The 17641-nt window shown below is 40.6% G+C and overlaps 1 protein-coding gene across 1 annotated transcript; it reads left to right on the top strand.

Moving 5' to 3' along the window:
• The first annotated feature begins 3870 nt into the window (after positions 1-3870).
• On the top strand, positions 3871-17365 carry RAB33B (RAB33B, member RAS oncogene family). Its single transcript, XM_045552257.1, has 2 exons — positions 3871-4264; positions 16412-17365. Exons 1-2 carry the CDS (start codon positions 4016-4018, stop codon positions 16850-16852), a joined length of 690 nt encoding a protein of 229 aa, XP_045408213.1. The 5' UTR covers positions 3871-4015; the 3' UTR covers positions 16853-17365.
• Positions 17366-17641: the final 276 nt, after the last annotated feature.

Raw genomic sequence — 17641 nt, 5'->3', positions numbered from 1 at the left:
CAGGCTGGAGTGCAGTGGTATGATCATAACCTCAAACTCCTGGGTTCAAGCACTCCTCCTGCCTCAGCCTCCTGAGTAGCTAGGACCACAGGTATATGCCACCATGCCCAGCTATGTATTTTTTTCAAATTTTTTTGTAGAGACAGGGTCTTGCTATGTTGCCCAGGCTGGTCTTGAACTTTGGGTCTCAAGTAGTCCTCCTGCCTTGGCCTCCCCAAGTGCTGGGATTATAGGTGTGAGCCATCTGGCCTTGGATTTTTTTAAAAAGTGATTTTATGATGAGATTTTTAAAAATTCCATTTTTTCCTACATGGAATTGGAACTCATGCACACTGTATTTACTTACTCATTTCTTTTTATAAGTTTCCTTGCACCTCTAATTTAACAAAATTTAAAGGTAAATATATCTTTTTTTTTTTTTTTTTGAGACAGAGTCTCACTCTGTTGCCCAGGCTAGAGTGCTGTGGTGTCAGCCTAGCTCACAGCAACCTCAAACTCCTGGGCTCAAGCAATCCTCCTGCCTCAGCCTCCCGAGTAGCTGGGACTACAGGCATACGCCACCGTGTCCGGCTTATTTTTTCTATATATATTTTTAGTTCTCCAGATAATTTCTTTCTATTTTTAGTAGACATGGGGTCTTGCTCTTGCTCAGGCTGGTCTCGAAAACTCCTGAGCTCAAACGATCCACCTGCCTCAGCCTCGCAGCATGCTAGGATTACAGGCGTGATCCACTGCGCCTGGCTGAAGGTAAATATATCTTAACCCTCCTTCCAAACAAACTAATGGTCTTAGAATAACTTAGAATAACCAATTCCATTGGTCCTGCCTCCCCCCAACACCTGCTATTGTTATTCAAGGTATTATTTCCCTGTTTAAAATACTTCACAAATCAGACATAATTTTTTGAGACTGATAATGTTTATTTGGATTGACAAGCTTATTTACTATTTGAGTCACTCACCATTGTATCTTGCACTTCAGACTATTCTTCTAGGATAATTTCCTTTTTTTCTTTTTAAAAATTTTTAATTATTATGGGTAACTAATAGTTGTATATTTTTATAGGGTACATGTGATGTTTCGATACATGTATATAACATGAATTAAATCAGGGTAATTGGGGTATCTGTCACCTCAGGCATTTATCATTTGTTTGTGTTAGTAACATTCCAATTCAATTATTTTAGTTATTTTAAAGTATATCCCAACTTATTGTTGATTATAGTCACTTTGTTATACTATCAAATATTGTTCATTATATCTAACTAACTATATTTTTGCATCCATTAAGCATCCTCACTTTATACCCACCCCTCCCCACTACCCTTCCAAGCCTCTAGTAACCATCATTCTACTGTCTCCATAAGATAAATTGTTTTTAATATTTAGCTCCCACTTATGAGTGAGAACATGTAAGATTTGTCTTTCTGTGCTTGGCTTATTTCACATAACATAATGTTCTCTAGTTCCATCCATGTTGTTGCAAATGGCAGGATTTGATTCTTTTTTGTGGCTATATAATATTCAATTGTGTACTGCAATTTCTTTATCCATTCATCTGTTGATGAACAATTAGGTTGATTCCAAATCTTATGGCTAAATGAGCAATACTCCAAAAATTTTATTAGAGTTAGAAAACAGCAAAGAACATTCTGACCTGAAGTAATGAGAAAAATTTTTGTGGAGATGGTACTTTTTTTTTTTTTTTGAGACAGTCTTGCTCTGTTGCCCCAGCTAGAGTGCAGTGATGTAATCATAGCTCACTGCAGCCTTGAACTCCTGCTCTTACTTAGGCTGGTCTGGAACTCCTCGCCTCAAGCAATCCTCCTGCCTTGATCTCCAGAGTGCTAGGATTACAGGTGTGAGCCTCCACACCTGCCAGAGATGGGACTTTTATGCTAGGATGTGAAGAATGGATAGGATTTGGAAAAAACATGATAAAGAATGAGCTAAATTGGAAAGGCCAGAATACAAAAAAGAAAGAGCAGGGTTGTGTATGGCCACACCACCCTGAATGTGTCTGATCTTGGAAGCAAAGCAGGATTGGGCCTGGTTAATACTTGGATGGTAAAGAGCACGGTCTTGGGGTGCAGTGATGTTGATGCTTTTTTCCCCCATCCATGGAAATTCCCTGATTAACCACCGCTGCTCTTTGTCCTTAAATCTTCATTTTTTTCTCCTTTGATTGGGTTGGGTAGATTAGAGGAATATATTCCAAGGCCCTTTAATAATAGTTTGTGGATGATTAATGTTCATGGAAATAACTTCACAGATAAAAATTAAGATTTTCCAGCACATAGTCTGGTTTCTGTAAGGTTTTTGGATGGTTGGCGCCAGAGAAAGAAAGACGAGCAGAGCAGAAAGGGGTAAGCAACAAGGCTTTATTTGAGCGCTGCCAGGCAAGGGTAACGGGTCCCAAGAGAGGGGCCCAAGAAGTCTTGTGTGGGCTTATATATGTTTTAGAGCTGGAGGAATGGGGGGTCTTTCGGTTCCGTTATGGTTTTAGGGTGAGTATTGAGAACCAGGAGGGGCTGGTGGTATGTATGGATTTCAGGAAGACCCTTAGCAGGGTAATCCATCCAGGTGTGGCTATTCTTTAATTTAGCTGGGCCTTGCAGGCATTGTTTTGGGCAGGTCTCGTGGGCTTCTTCTTTTTTTCATTAGGGAGGGGAGGGGTGCCCACCAGCCTTACAGTTTCTAAGACAGGAAACTGAATAAATGTAATTGGCATACGCATTAAACCAGGTAAGTGAGAAAGTCTTTGACTTTCCAAAGGTATATCCATCTGTTCAAACATAAAATGAAGTCTTGTCATTACAAAACAAAACTTTTAACAAAAAACAGTATGATTACTCATTTGGGACTTTTTGTATGGCAATATTTTCCTCAGAAGAATTCACAGAGATTCTTTAAGGCTGCGTGGTTTCATCTATTAATATTTTCTTCAGGTTGACAAAGACAGCTCTCAGTGCGCTCAGTGATACTTAACCGCTACATCATCCTCACTCAGGCACTAAGACACATAACCAAGGCACGACGGGTTTTATTTTCATCAGAGGCATCTAGTAACGACTCCTGGGTTCAATTCCCCCAAGTGCCGCACAACTGACATGCTGTACCTTTGGGGCTGGGGACATTAGCTGAATGAGCCCGGGCACCGCGGTCCCACGGACATTCTCACATGGCCTCGGCCGCCTAGGCGGTAGGCGGCCTGGAACTCGGCCAGCTCCCTGACGGCAAGGCGCCTGCCAGGCCCTCGGGCCGCAAAGCTCAGCGCCGCCCAGGCCTCGCCTTCAAGAGCGCCCCACCCTATTCAGCCCTTGCCGCTGCCCAGCTCCTGCGGTTTAGCGAGGAGGCGGTGGGGAGCGCAGCCGATGCCACAGCCCCCAGCCGCAAGTGAAGGGAACCTGACTTCTCGGGCCGGCGCAGGCCCGCAACCCGTCGGCGACGGCGCCGAACCCGCGCCCTAGCCTTCCGGCGTCCGTACCGTCGCTCCCCAGGCACACGCCCGCGAAAAGGCGGCTCCTCGGCCCTCTCGCGAGAGCGCGCCTGTGGCGCCGCCTTCCTTTCAGCTGTTTTTCTCCCCCCCCCCCCGCCGCCAGAGCGTCTGCGCGGCTTCTCCCAGAGGGCGGGAACCTTGGACGTGGCGGGGCCGAGTCAGCCTGGGTGCTGGGCCTGGGGCGCTCGGCTCGGCCGCCAGGCAGGCTGGCCTTCCACGCCGCCGTCGAGCCCCGGCCGGCCCCGCGCCTGCCCAGGTAGCCGGGCGCCCGCCCGAGTGACGCTGAGCGTGGGGCTGCAGGCGGGCGCAGGGGTCGGCGGGGCGGGGCGGGGGGCGCCACACCTGTGCGGGGCGGGCGCGGGAAGGTGCGCACGCGCGCTGCCCGGCCGGCGGGTGGGGGCTCCTGGGACGTCGTGCAGCCGAGCTGGCAGGCTGCGCGCACTCGCTCGCGGTGGCGTCATCGCCTGCCTGTCTGCGTCTCCAGTCCTCCGCCTCGGTTTGGGGCGGGTCGGGAGAATGGCTTCGGAGATGGAGTCGTCGCTCGAGGCAAGCTTCTCGTCCAGCGGTGCGGTGTCTGGGACACCAGGGTTTCTGCCTCCGGCCCGCTCCCGCATCTTCAAGATAATCGTGATCGGCGACTCCAATGTGGGCAAGACGTGCCTGACCTACCGCTTCTGCGCCGGCCGCTTCCCCGACCGCACCGAGGCCACTATTGGGGTGGATTTCCGAGAACGAGCAGTGGAGATTGATGGGGAGCGCATCAAGGTGAGCGGACGGGGGACTGTCAGTGAGGAAGGACTCCCGGGATGACAAGTGTCTCAATCCCGCTGTTGGCTAATAGCTGGGCAGGGCGTGCGCTCCGTTTTTCCTCACGCTGATGTGGAGATTGGATTTGTATACAGCAAACTTCTAAGGCAGTGTTTCTCAAACTTTAATGTGCATGCGATTTACCTGGGGATCTTGTTTTTAAAAATACAGATTATGATTTGGTAAGCTCCCAGATGATGACGCAGATGCTGCTAGCCCATGGACCACAGTTTGAGTAGCAAGAGTGTATAGCTGTGTCTCATGTGCTGGGAGTCAGTGAAATATGACTGAAGGAAAAACAGTGGAATTTCTCAAGCATGGAAAATGCATTTAATCAATATTTATTACACATTCATTGGAGCACTGCCCTAGGTATTGTGGAAGTAAAGCCCGTAGCCTTTGAGGAAGTACTTAGGTATTCTCTTGCATACAGTTTTGCTGTTGTAGTTTCTGTATGACATTGACTTGCTTAGAAAAATCTTTTTTCCTGAAGAAGCATTCTATATGTGATAGTTCATGCTTGGGTTGCCAAAGGCACATCTCTTTCTTGATGCCACCTCAGACCCTCTCCCAATTCTTTCTTCCTTTTACATTATTATTGGTGGTTCCCGAGGCTGGGGACACTGAGTAATAGTGGAGAAGGTAGTAGGCACCAGGCCAGGGGTGGGTTCTAAGGGGTTCAAATGGGGACACTGGAGAATGAGGATCAGTGACAAGGCTGAGGCCTACTGATGGTATAAACCTTAGATACACTTCTTCATTGCAAGCCACCACTAAATGCCACTTGCTGACATGTGGACCCTAGGAACTGCCTAGCCTTCTTTATACCACTGCTTTTACGTTTTGCTTTAAATTAGTATTCATCTTTACCTCAGTCCCGTTGTGGGATGGGGGTGGAGGGATAGGCTTGCTGCAGTCATTCCTACGCTTGTATCTTTGAAGCAGGAACAGTTTCTCTCTCAGTTCCCTAATCATTCTTCCCCACCTCAAGGGTTTTTAATGCTAATGATGGTAAAGGAGAAATAAGGTGAGTTAAAAGAAAACCCTTCTATAGGCGCATTTACCTTTTAATTTTTCAGTTTACTGTTTCATTGTCCCATACAAGCTGCCAATGGTGGTCCTTTGGGTGCGCTGTATTAGAGGGTTAAGAAAGATTTGTATACGTTGCAGAGGAAAAGATACAATAAAAAGAGGCTGAACATTTTTCACCAGAATTAGGTTAGTCCCAGAAGCCTGTAGGGAAGGAATATAATGGGGCTTCTGAAGGTTAAGAGGGATTTTAGTTTGGGAGAAGCAGTTCTGGAAGAAAGTGCTTGGGTTTTGGAGCCCAGCTAACCTAAGTTCAAATCTGAGTCTATGAAAAAGTAAGAACAGGCTATGTGCCCTTAGTAGGGTGACCAGCTTTTCCTGAGACTGTCCAGGTTTTAAAATTGGAAGTCTCACATCCCAGGAAGTCCCTCACTGTTGGGCAAACTGAGATAGTTGGTCACCCTGGCCCTTCGGCAGATTCCTTAACCTCTCAGAGTCTGTTTTCTCTTCTGAAAATTGAGGTCATGATACCTTATCAGGCTGGTGTGAGGATTAGGTGAGAACATATGTAAAGCACCTGGTTCATAATTGGTACCCTTACAAAGATTCTTTGTCTTTCCTGGCAGCTTCATATTATTTTCCTCTTTGGCACCATTAGTTTTGCAGTTGTACACCTAAAGAAGAAATCAGAGATAAAGGAGGGTATAGGTAGAGAGCTGAAAAGGAGAGAAATTAAAAAAAAAAAATGGGAGCAGGAAATTTTTTAAAAAGGTAGAATGGAGGGGGGAGGAGTTGGGATTTGAAGGCTCTTTACCTATTCTTGGGTTGCCATTTATACTTAAAGATCACAGATACAAGACTCAGGTACAAATTTAAGAGAATACTAATATTGAAAAAATACAAAGCGTGTGCATTGTATAAAGTCGAATATTTAACTACTGGGGTGAGGACTGGCAGTGATAAGTAAGCCAGAACACAGGTGTGATGCGTCTGGGAGCACAGAGATCCTTCTGGTTGAGAAGAGTGAGGAGAAAACATTTTTTTCTGGGATTATTTCTCCTGAGCTTTAGCTTGACCTGTTATATTGATGGGGACCTGGACACTGAGATTCTTTTTTTTTTTTTTTTGAGACAGAGTCTCGCTCTGTTGCTCAGGCTAGCGTGAGTGCCGTAGTGTCAGCCTAGCTCACAGCAACTTCAAACTCCTGGGCTCAAGCAATCCTCCTGCCTCAGCCTCCCGAGTAGCTGGGACTACAGGCATGCGCCACCATGCCCGGCTAATTTTTTCTATATATATATTTTAGTTGTCCAGATAATTTCTTTCTATTTTTAGTAGAGACAGGGTCTCACTCTTGCTCAGGCTGGTTTTGAACTCCTGAGCTCAAGCAATCCACCTGCCTCGGCCTCCCAGAGTGCTAGGATTACAGGTGTGAGCCACCACGCCCTGCCAAAACTTAATTTTTTTAATATACCTTTTTTTTTTTTTTTTGAGACAGTCTCACTCTGTTGCCCAGGCTAGAATGAGTGCCGTGGCATCAGCCTAGCTCACAGCAACCTCAAACTCCTGGGCTCAAGCGATCCTACTGCCTCAGCCTCCCGAGTAGCTGGGACTACCGGCATGCGCCACCATGCCCAGCTAGTTTTTTCTATATATATTTTTAGCTGTCCATATAATTTCTTTCTATTTTTAGTAGAGACGGGGTCTCGCTCTTGCTCAGGCTGGTTTTGAACTCCTGAGCTCCAACGATCTGCCGGCCTCGGCCTCCCAGAGTGCTCGGATTACAGGCGTGAGCCACTTCGCCCGGCCCCAATATACCTTTTTTAAAAACTGAAAAGTGATATAAAGAGCTCGACTGCATTGGTGCTACTTTTTTGTTAGCCTGTAATACATCTTAAGTGCTGCTGAAATGTTCATATATATTTGGAAAATTGTGAGCCTGATTTAAAAGGACATTTTTTCTAGATTTTTATCTGAAAGCTGGAAAGTTCTGTTACTTAACTAGTAAAATGATATTGTAAACATATTTGTTTGATATAAAAATGAGATATTGTGTTAAATGTTTTGATAATTGTGACTGGAAAATTTTCAGAGAGCATGACTTATAGCAGTGCCCTTTCAGAATCAGTTAAAATGTTTTATGAAATGTAAGAAAGTCTATATTTGCTAATCTATTCCTAAGCACTATATATGTGTAATTGAAAGGGAAAATCTTGTTTGCAAATTTTGGAAGTTGAATAAAATTATAAAATCAATTCCTTAAATAGAAATACATTTGACTTTTAAATTGAGACTCCCAACTCTAATCCTTATGCTTCTTCCTGGTACATGTGTCCCTATTGTGGCCAGCTGTATTCCTTTCACACAGGCATTTTACGATGGCAGATACACCAATGGAGTCATTAAAGCCTAGTGTTGGATTTAGTTCATCCTCCCATTAGCGGTCAGCAGTTCCTACTTGAACATTTCAGTAGCTTACTTATTTGTAGGGGTAGAAGTGAAATTTTGCCATGTTAAGTATAAGATGTTAATATTAACTAAAGGAAAATAATCAGGGCCTCTCCTCACATCGGTAAATCAAATATAATCGCTGGGAAGAAGATAAAGAATTACAACACAGTGCAAGGGTCAGCAAACTATGCTTAAGGGCCAAAAATGGTCAGTTTCCTATTTTTATATGGCCTACAATTTAAGAATGATTTTTTCATTTGTTAATGGTTAGAAAAAAAAATCTTAAGATTTCACGAGACATGAAAATCATATGAAATTCAAAATTCACATAGTTGTGAATGTCTGATGTCATCCTTTTGGTGTTACCCCTCTCCTTTGCTGCTTAGGCCAGTTGGTTTTCTACCGGATTCTCTCAGAATCTACCCTCACAAGAATCTCCCCTCTCCTCCTTCTCCACTCTACTTCTTTCTTCTATGAACCCCCTTTAGCACCTTACCTGAGCCTTTAAATGATCTCTATCTCATTGTATTATGCATGTATCTTACTTTCCTTATTAGGTCTTAGTCTTACTCAGGGCAGGAGCCATGTCTGGTAATTCCATAGACGTCTTCCTGTGTCTAGCTCAGTTCTTAAACCATGGTTGAATGCATGATAGGCTGCTCTGGAAATGCAGAACTGAGGTGATGAGGGAAGCTAAGGAAAGAAAGAGGTAATAAAATGGGGTATTTTGAAGATGAAGGCAACGGCTTCCATGACTGGTTTTTGGTGATGAGAAGAAAGAAGACTTATAGATGACTGAGTTTGTGAGTAAGTCAAAGAATATTGTGTATGAAGTCATCTCATACCCTACACCAAAAGAATTAAATTGATATTTTATATCTTAAAATGTGGTATTGGTGGTTAGATACCAAATTGATCCTTTTGATTTGATTTGCATTAGAATTTCAGTGAATGTGAGAATATTAGCAGTCAGGGAACTCTAAGGAAAATGCTCCAGAATCTTAACTTGTAACCCCTTAGCTCAGAAACCTTTGGGGACATTGGATCTGGTCAGACAGAGATTCCCAGTTACTGGAGTTTGATCCTGGGACCTACATAGTACAAGCAAGGTACATTTTCACAGACCAAGCCTTCCCACTATCTGAAGTATCCCTGGAACCAAGTCAGAGCTCCTGTTGTTCTACCAGCCTGATTTCAGAAGCCTGTGATTCTTCTACCACTTCCTCTGAAGATGGCGACATTGGTGTGTACACTCAGAGATGGTGAGAAGAGATAGAATTATTTACTTCCCTGGAATCTTTAATCAGTGGTCAAGATCTCTTACTGTGGTGTCTGTGTTAGGACATCACACAAATTAGTTTTAACAAAATGGGGATTTATTGTTTCACATAACTGAAAAGCCGAGAGGTAAGTTTTTGTCTGCCAGAGCCAACCACAGGCCTATATGTCCATTCCTAACGTATGGTAGTGATGGGAGGTGCCATGCTGATTGGTCAGGCCTAGGTCACATGCCCGGCAGCCTGGGAGCCAGGGGTTTGCATGATTTGAAAGCAAGGGATGGGTGGTTCCCCAAGGAAAATGGGGTGCTGTTAACAGAAATAGGAATGGGGATTAGGCTGGGGAAAACAATGTGTTCTCTACGGAGTCAGTAAAGGCAGCCCAAATTGAAATTCTGGCCTTATGACATACAGTTTTGTGTCGTTAGATAAGTTACTTCACCTTGGTAGACCTCAGTTTCCTCATTTACAAGATTGGGTAATTATTGTAAAGGGTTGCACATTTTAAATGTAAAATGTAAAGGACTTAGCACAGTGCCTGGAATGTACTTGGAGTGTCTGAGGCCCAAATAAATACTAATAGTTTTAATGTAAATGCTCATTCCTTCCAGGGAGATAGTAATTAAAAAAAAAAAGCAGAGAAAGGATAGCTGAGATTACTCCTGTTCCCAAATTGTGTTTATTTTTTCCTCTAAGGCCATAACTAATTTTTTTTTTTTTTTTTTTTTGAGACAGAGTCTCGCTGTGTTGCTCGGGCTAGAGTGAGTGCCATGGTGTCAGCCTAGCTCACAGCAACCTCAAACTCCTGGGCTTAAGCCATCCTCCTGCCTCAGCCTCCCGAGTAGCTGGGACTACAGGCATGCGCCACCATGCCTGGCTAATTTTTTCTATATATATATATATTTTAGTTGGCCAGATAATTTCTTTCTATTTTTAGTAGAGACGGGGTCTCGCTCTCGCTCAGGCTGGTCTCAAACTCCTAACCTCGAGCAATCCACCCGCCTCGGCCTCCCAGAGTGCTAGGATTACAGGCGTGAGCCACCGCGCCTGGCCCCGATAACTAATTTTTTTTAGAAAGATGAACCCATAATGTATCAGCCCTGGTTTTAAGATTAAAACAGCCTTTTGAAAGGCTGAATGACTGGATCAAAGTCACACAGGGTGGTTACAACTCTTGCTTTTGTGTCCCTTCTCTCACTGTTTGCGATCTTCCTTACTCCCTATACTATCATAAAATTCTTCATTTTAAAGAAAGTATTCCTTTCAAATAGTCACAAAAAATCATCATTTCTCCTTGTTAGCAAGCTAAAATTTATTTTAAAAATTTGTCATTTGGTTTCGTACACTAGATATACACATTTCTTCTCCACATACCAAAAGCAAAAAGACATCTCTTGAGTTGTTACTAATACCAGTTATGATGTGGATTTACAACTTATGTTGTTAATAGAAGCTCTTATGTAGTTAATCTTATATAGTTGGTACTTTATATGTGTGCTATTAGAAGCAAAAAGAGTAAAATGTTCTTTGGGAGGACAAGGGAAAAGGAAATTTGATAGCTAATCAGGGAAGGAAAGATCATTTCAGTTAATACCTTTAACATTTTAGGTCAAGCAAAAGGAGTATTAAATCAATTTAAAGTCATATCATTTCTCATTTTGGGTAATAAAACTACTGAAGGCTTTCATGAGCAACAAGAATCTATTAGGATTTAGCAATAGCTAGATTGCCATTTTTGTTGGAACTTGATATTGTATTTAAAGTAGAGGTTCATGAAATATTACTGTAAAGGCAGTATATTTTATGTTGTCTTTATGATGTTTAAAATGAGAGTAATATATATGTGAACACATATTGGCCATTTTTTTAAGATATTTATTGACAAAAATTGCTCTCAAAATATTTCCTAATTTAATGTTTACCAGAAAAAAGCATGCCACTTCCTTAGGTTCCAAAGTATCATTCTTTCTTCTTTTTTAAAGATTGTGAACCACTCCTCTCATAGCTAAACCTCAAGTTGTCAAGACTATCGTAATATTTGTTCTCCACCTATTGTCTGTCTTTCTGTCTGTTTCTCTCAAAGTTTCTCTAGCCTCTTATGGTAAACAGTTTTTATCAGTTTACTTGTCCTTTTCTGGCTGAGTCTCTCGCTGCTCCTTCCCACTGGTGGGAAGGCAGCAGTAGCCCTAAGCCTTCACACGATTTAGTTGCAGCTTCTTTGAAAATATGCCTTTGTAAATGCCTCATTAACTTACTAATTACTTTTATGGCTCTCTCTAATAAAGTGTGAAGAGTTATTTCATACTTGTTTTTTTGCTGGAAGTCTTGGTATAATATGATTAGAATGCAGAGTTTTGAATAGGATTGATGGGAAGAGGAATATTGAGCCAGCCCTGCCCAAAACCCAGAGGTTTTCTTAGGGCTAAAACTCCTTATCTTTACCACTTATATTTGTTGAGGACCTCCACAATTTTTTGAGGCAGGCCAAAATTCTGTGTAATAATTATTTTTTAAAAGTGAGTTTGTTTTTATAAAAGAAATGCATGTTATAGAAAACAGAAAAGTAGAAATAAAGGGGGAAATTGCCTTAAAGAAAACCATTGTTAATATTTTGTTATATTTCCTTTCTGTGTGCTTTTTATTTATTTAACTTGTGACTATACTTTGCTTAAAACATTATAAATCATTCTTCATCAATGAGGTTATGTTTGAATACCTGGGCTGTGGGAAATGTTATTAAAAGAGAAAAAAATCAGCTCTAGTTTCTTTGGACAGATTTTATATGGGTCGTCCAATTTATTACCACAATATTTTTCTAAATGCTAGAGATAGAATTTGAAGGGTTTTTTTAATTCTAAAAAATTGAGATGTAATTGACATACCATAAAATTCAAAGTTCACCCTTTTAAAATATACAATCAAGTGGTTTTTAGTCTATTCACCAGGCTGTGCAGCCATCATCACTATCTAATTCCAGAACATTTCAGTACTTAAAAAAGAAACCCCATACCCATTATCAAGTTACTCCCTATTCTTCCCCTTCCCTCAAACCCTTAATCTCCGTTGTCTGTATGGATTTGTCTATGCTGGACATTTCATATAAATAGAGTCATACAATCTGTGGGCTTTTATGTCTTGGTTCTTTCACTTAGCATAAAGTTTTCAAGATTCTTCCATGTTGTAGCATGTGTCAGTACTTCCTTTTTTATGGTTGAATAATGTTCCATTGTATAGATATACCACATTTTATTCGTTCATCATTTGATGAATATTTGGGTTATTTTCACCTCTTGGCTATTATGAATAATGCTGCCATGAACATTTTTGGAAAAATTTTTGTGTGAACATGTGTTTTCATTTCTCTTGGGTATATACCTAGGAGTAGAATTGTTGGGTCATATGACACCTCTATTTGACTTTTATTTTCCTAATATTTTATTGAGGTGAAATTCAAATAACAAAATTAAATATTTTTAAGTTAACAATTCAGTATCATTTAGTATGTTCACAATGTACAATAACTACTTCTATCAAATGATAAAATATGTCTATCATTCCTAACTAAAACCCTTCGCTCATTAGTTTCTCCCTGTTCCCAGCCCCTGGCAACCACCAATCTGTATCCTGTTTCTATGGATTTATCTATTTTAGATGTTTCATACAAATGGAGTCATACAATATATGACCTTTTGTGTTTAGCTTCATTCACTTTCATGTTTTGGAAGTGCATCTGCATCGTAGCATGTATCAGTATATCATTGATTTTTATGGCTGAATAATACTCTTTAACTTTTTGGAGGAACTACCGAGCTGATTTCCAATATGGCTGCACTAGTTTACATCCTCCACAGCGATGTGTGAGGTTTCCAGTTTTTCTACATCTTTGTCAACACTTGTTATTGTCCATCTTTTTTATTGTGGCCACCCCACTACATGTAAAGTGGTATTTCATTGTGGTTTTGATTTGCATTTTCCTCATAACTAATGCATTGTTTCATGTGCTTATTGGCCATTTATATATCTTTGGAGAAATATCTATTCAGTTCCTTGGCCAATTTTGAAATTGGGTTATTTGTCTTTTTATTATTAAGTTGTAAGATACTATATCCCTATTGGATATATTTTGTTGGCAGATATTTTCTCTCATTCTGTGAGCTGTCTTTTCACTTTCTTCATGTTGTCCTTTAAGCAAAAACATTTTAAATTTTGATGAAGTCCAGTTTATCTATTTTCTTTGGTTACATGTGCTTTACGTATCATATCTAAGAAACTATTGCCTAAATTTGGTCACAAAGATTTACCACTATGATTTCTTCTAAGAGCTTTAAAGTTTTAGCTCTTAGATTTAGGTCTTTGATCCATTTTGAGTCGATTTTTGTATATGGTATGAGGTAGGGATCTAGCCTCATTTTTTGTATGTTGTCCCAGCACCATTTGTTGAAACAACTATTCTTTCCCCCCACTGAATTGCCTTGGCACGCTTTTGAAAATCAGTTGATCATGGATATATGGATTTACTTCTGGATTCTCAGTTCTGTTCCTTTGATCTATATGTCTAATCTTATGCCAGTACCACCCAGTCTTGATTACTATAGCTTTGTAATAAGTTTTGACATCTCAGGTTTTAAGTATTTTTAACTGATTGTTGAGTATTGCTCTGGCTAGAGTACAGTGGCTATTCACAAGTATGATCAAAATACAGTACAGCCTTGAATTCCCGGGACCAAGTGATCCTCCCACCTCAGCCTTCTGAGCAGCTGGGACTACAGCCTGTGCCCAGCTTTAAAGTTTTCATTCTTAACATGTTAGTTGGGGGGAAAATGTGTTTGTTTGTTTGTTTGTTTTTTCAAAAAGGAAAGTTGTATTTTTAAAGAATTATACATTTTCTTCATTGGTTCTTTGCATAGTCAATGTAGCCAATATAAGAGTGCTTATTTATAGGGTCTGGAACTAAATTTTACTGTTGAGGGAGCTAAGGCCTGGAGGTATAGCCGTAAACTACTGGCACATATTAGGTATCGAATAAATATTTGTTCATTTAAATGTTCTTCAGTGTTAGTAGTTGTTTTACAGACAACTGTTTGCTTCCATATCTGATTTATAGGACACTGAGTATGGCCCATCCGCCAGTTATGTAGCTTACATCACAAAGTGGTATTTTATAATGATTTTATAATGATTTAGTTTGTGACATGATCTCCAGGAATTCACTGAAACAAAACCTTGTGATTTCCTGAGTAAATGTGAGTGTAAAGAGTGTAGGTATGGCCAGACGCAGTGGCCCAGTAGTGGCCTAACACTTTGGGAGGCTGAGGCAGGAATATTGCTTGAGGCCAGGAGTTCACGACCAGCCTGGGCCACCTATAGCAAGACCCTGTCTCTACAAAAAATAAGAAAAGTTAGCTGGGTGTGGTAGTATGTGCCTATAGTCCCAGCTACTCAGGAAACTGAGGTGGGAGGATCGCTTGAGCCCAGGAGTCAAGGCTGCAGTGAGCTATGATCATGCTGCTGCACTCCAGCCTGGGCAACACAGCAAGACCCTGCCTCTAAAACAGGAGGGGAGGAGAATAATGTGTATGGTTACATGTAAGAAAAATTTAAATGTGGTGATTTAACTATAAGGTTTTATTTTTCTCACGTAATAGGCCAGAGGTAGCAGTCTGTATGATGGCATCCTGTCAGGAGGATTCCAGGTGCATAGACTTCTGTTTTTCTTATATGTGGAAATCTTCTTCATGCTCATATCCCATTTCAGGCAGAAAGGAACAGGGTAAGACTGGAGCAAAAAGCATATACCAAATGCTTTTATCTTTTTTAAAATCACAAAAACAGTAGTTTCTAAAAATTCCCACTGAGAAGACTGTTTATATATTATTGGCCAGAACTATGTCACTCCCCACCCCGTGCCAGGACAGCCTAAAAAATCAAGTTCATAGTGTCTTACATTTATGTCTGAAACCAAATTAGGTTTATGTTAACTAGGAAGAAAGGGGAGACTACTAAGAAATAGAGAAATTTTGACTAAAAAGAGCTACCAAAAAAAGATGAAAAAAATAGAACTGAGAAAAATTAAGGTAGAATGAAAGAGAGTGATGATCAATATTTTCATCTTACTACATTTTTAAAAATTTATTCATTCATTACATCTTAACTGAGCACTTATCATACATACCAAGTGGCATAATCTGAGTACTTCATATCTTATATCCTACCTACTTTGGGGGCCATTTACAGTATCCCCTCAATTTCCCTCTACTTCCATACCATTGTATGAGAAGTCATGAGTTTAGGCTTCCAACCCATACACTAAATATTTATAAATACTTGAAGCAGCTGGGTGCAGTAGCTCATGCCTGTAATCCTAGCACTTTGGCAGGCTGAGGCAGGAGGATCACTTGAGCCCAGGAGTTTGAGACCAGCCTTAGCAACATACTGAGACCCTATCTCTACAAAATTTTAAAAATAAGCCAGGCATGGTGGCATGTGCCTGTAGTCCCAGCTATTTGAGGCACTGAGGCAGGAGGATCACTTGAACCCGGGAGTTTGAGACTTCAGTGAGCTATGATGAAGCCACTGCACTTTAGCCCAGGCAACAGAGCAAAACACTGTCTCAAAAAAAAAAAAAAAAGTTGAAGTCTTTTAAAGTTATCTAAGCAAATTTGCCTCTAGTTTTTTCCACTGTGACTAGTATCCTCCTCATTCATCATTTAACTTTTTTTAGGAACTAAGCAAGCATGGGATAATTCAGTGTTTTAAGGGAATCATAGCACATGACTTAAATTTAGCTTTAGACATATTTCCACTAGGAGATACTGGAATAGTTTTGTTGGTGGAGATGTTTAGGATAGATAAGTGATTTTCTAGCCTTTTAAAATCTTCAAGGGAGCCTGGATTTCATAAAATGTATATATGTGTTGATTTGGAGACTGTACCTCATAACCGTTAACATCTTTCCTAGGTCTAATATTTTAGACTAGACTAGTGAAAGGTAGGAGCACATGGTAACCAAATTTACAGGAATTAAATACTTAACATGTTTGTTAAAACCTGCAATATTTTCTCTTTATTTTAAAATAAATTTTTGTTATAATTTTATACAAACAAATTTGATTTACTAAAATTTAGAAATGCTAAATTGAATTATCCTGACACTCTTATTATGGTTTAATTATGAGGTAACTATTGTAGTGTCATGGAGTCAGGATCCCATAGATAACACTGAAAAGACATCATGGAGGGCAGCAAAGTATTAATACAAGTAAAGAAGTACTAAAGACCATGCAAAGGTGATTACATTTTTCAACATGTATATAATTGGAATGAAATGTTTAGTTTTCCTTTTTATTTTCAGATCCAGTTATGGGACACAGCAGGACAAGAACGCTTCAGAAAGAGCATGGTACAACACTACTACAGAAATGTACATGCCGTTGTCTTCGTGTATGATATGACCAACATGGCTAGTTTTCACAGCCTGCCATCTTGGATAGAGGAATGCAAACAACATTTGCTAGCCAGTGATATACCACGGATTCTTGTTGGAAATAAATGTGACTTGAGAAGTGCCATTCAGGTACCCACAGACTTGGCACAAAAATTTGCTGACACACACAGTATGCCTTTGTTTGAAACCTCTGCTAAAAACCCCAATGATAATGACCATGTGGAAGCTATATTTATGACCTTGGCTCATAAGCTTAAGAGCCACAAACCATTAATGCTTAGTCAACCCCCTGATAATGGAATTATTCTGAAGCCTGAACCAAAGCCTGCAATGACGTGCTGGTGCTAAATAACAGTCTTCATTATACTATCTAATTTTGACTAAAGAAATACTTTTGAAGTATGACAGTGATAAGTCATAAGATTTAACTCAACTATAATGGATCGTCCTGACACTTTACCATTTATCATTGTCATGTTTACTTTTGTATTTTGTATCTACTTAATCAAGTTTGTCACTGGGACAACACAAGGAAAATATTGATTTTCAGGTGAGATTGAAAATGAAGCAGATAGGATGAATCAGAACATCTCTCCATTGAGAGCCCAATGAAGGAGGCTTCAAATGAGAGCATGATGAGATTTTAAGAGTTGGTAACTATTCAATCCCATGTTCCCAGGAATGAAAAAAGTATCAAGTGTTTAGTACACACCTTTGAATGTCCTTTGAATGGGAAGTGTTCCCAATAGGATAAAAACTGGGATCTGCCTTTCCACAGAGTTCTTTGGTTTTTTGGGTCTGGTTTTGTTTTGTTTTTTTATTAGAGACAGGGTCTCACTATGTTGCCTGGGCTGGCCTTGAACCCCTGGGCTCAAGCAATCCTCCTGCCTCAGCCTTCTGAGTAGCTGGTACTACAGGCATATGCCTTTCTTTGTTTTGTTGGCATATTTAATGTGTTATTATTGGTGTATTTTTAGAGCCAAGACTTTAGTTCCAGTGGGATAAGAAGGCCTAGAACGTTTTCTGGTTCTCAGTCCATAGAGAATGACTTTTCCAACAGTTTTAGATGCCTGATATTTCTTTTCAATTTTTTTTTTTTTGAGACAGGGGTCTTGCTATGTTGCCCAGGCTGGTCTC

Source organism: Lemur catta, chromosome 5 (genome assembly GCF_020740605.2).
Source record: "Lemur catta isolate mLemCat1 chromosome 5, mLemCat1.pri, whole genome shotgun sequence".
In the NCBI taxonomy this organism is placed as follows: Eukaryota; Metazoa; Chordata; class Mammalia; order Primates; family Lemuridae; genus Lemur; species Lemur catta.
This window is presented reverse-complemented; position numbering and strand designations above follow the sequence as displayed.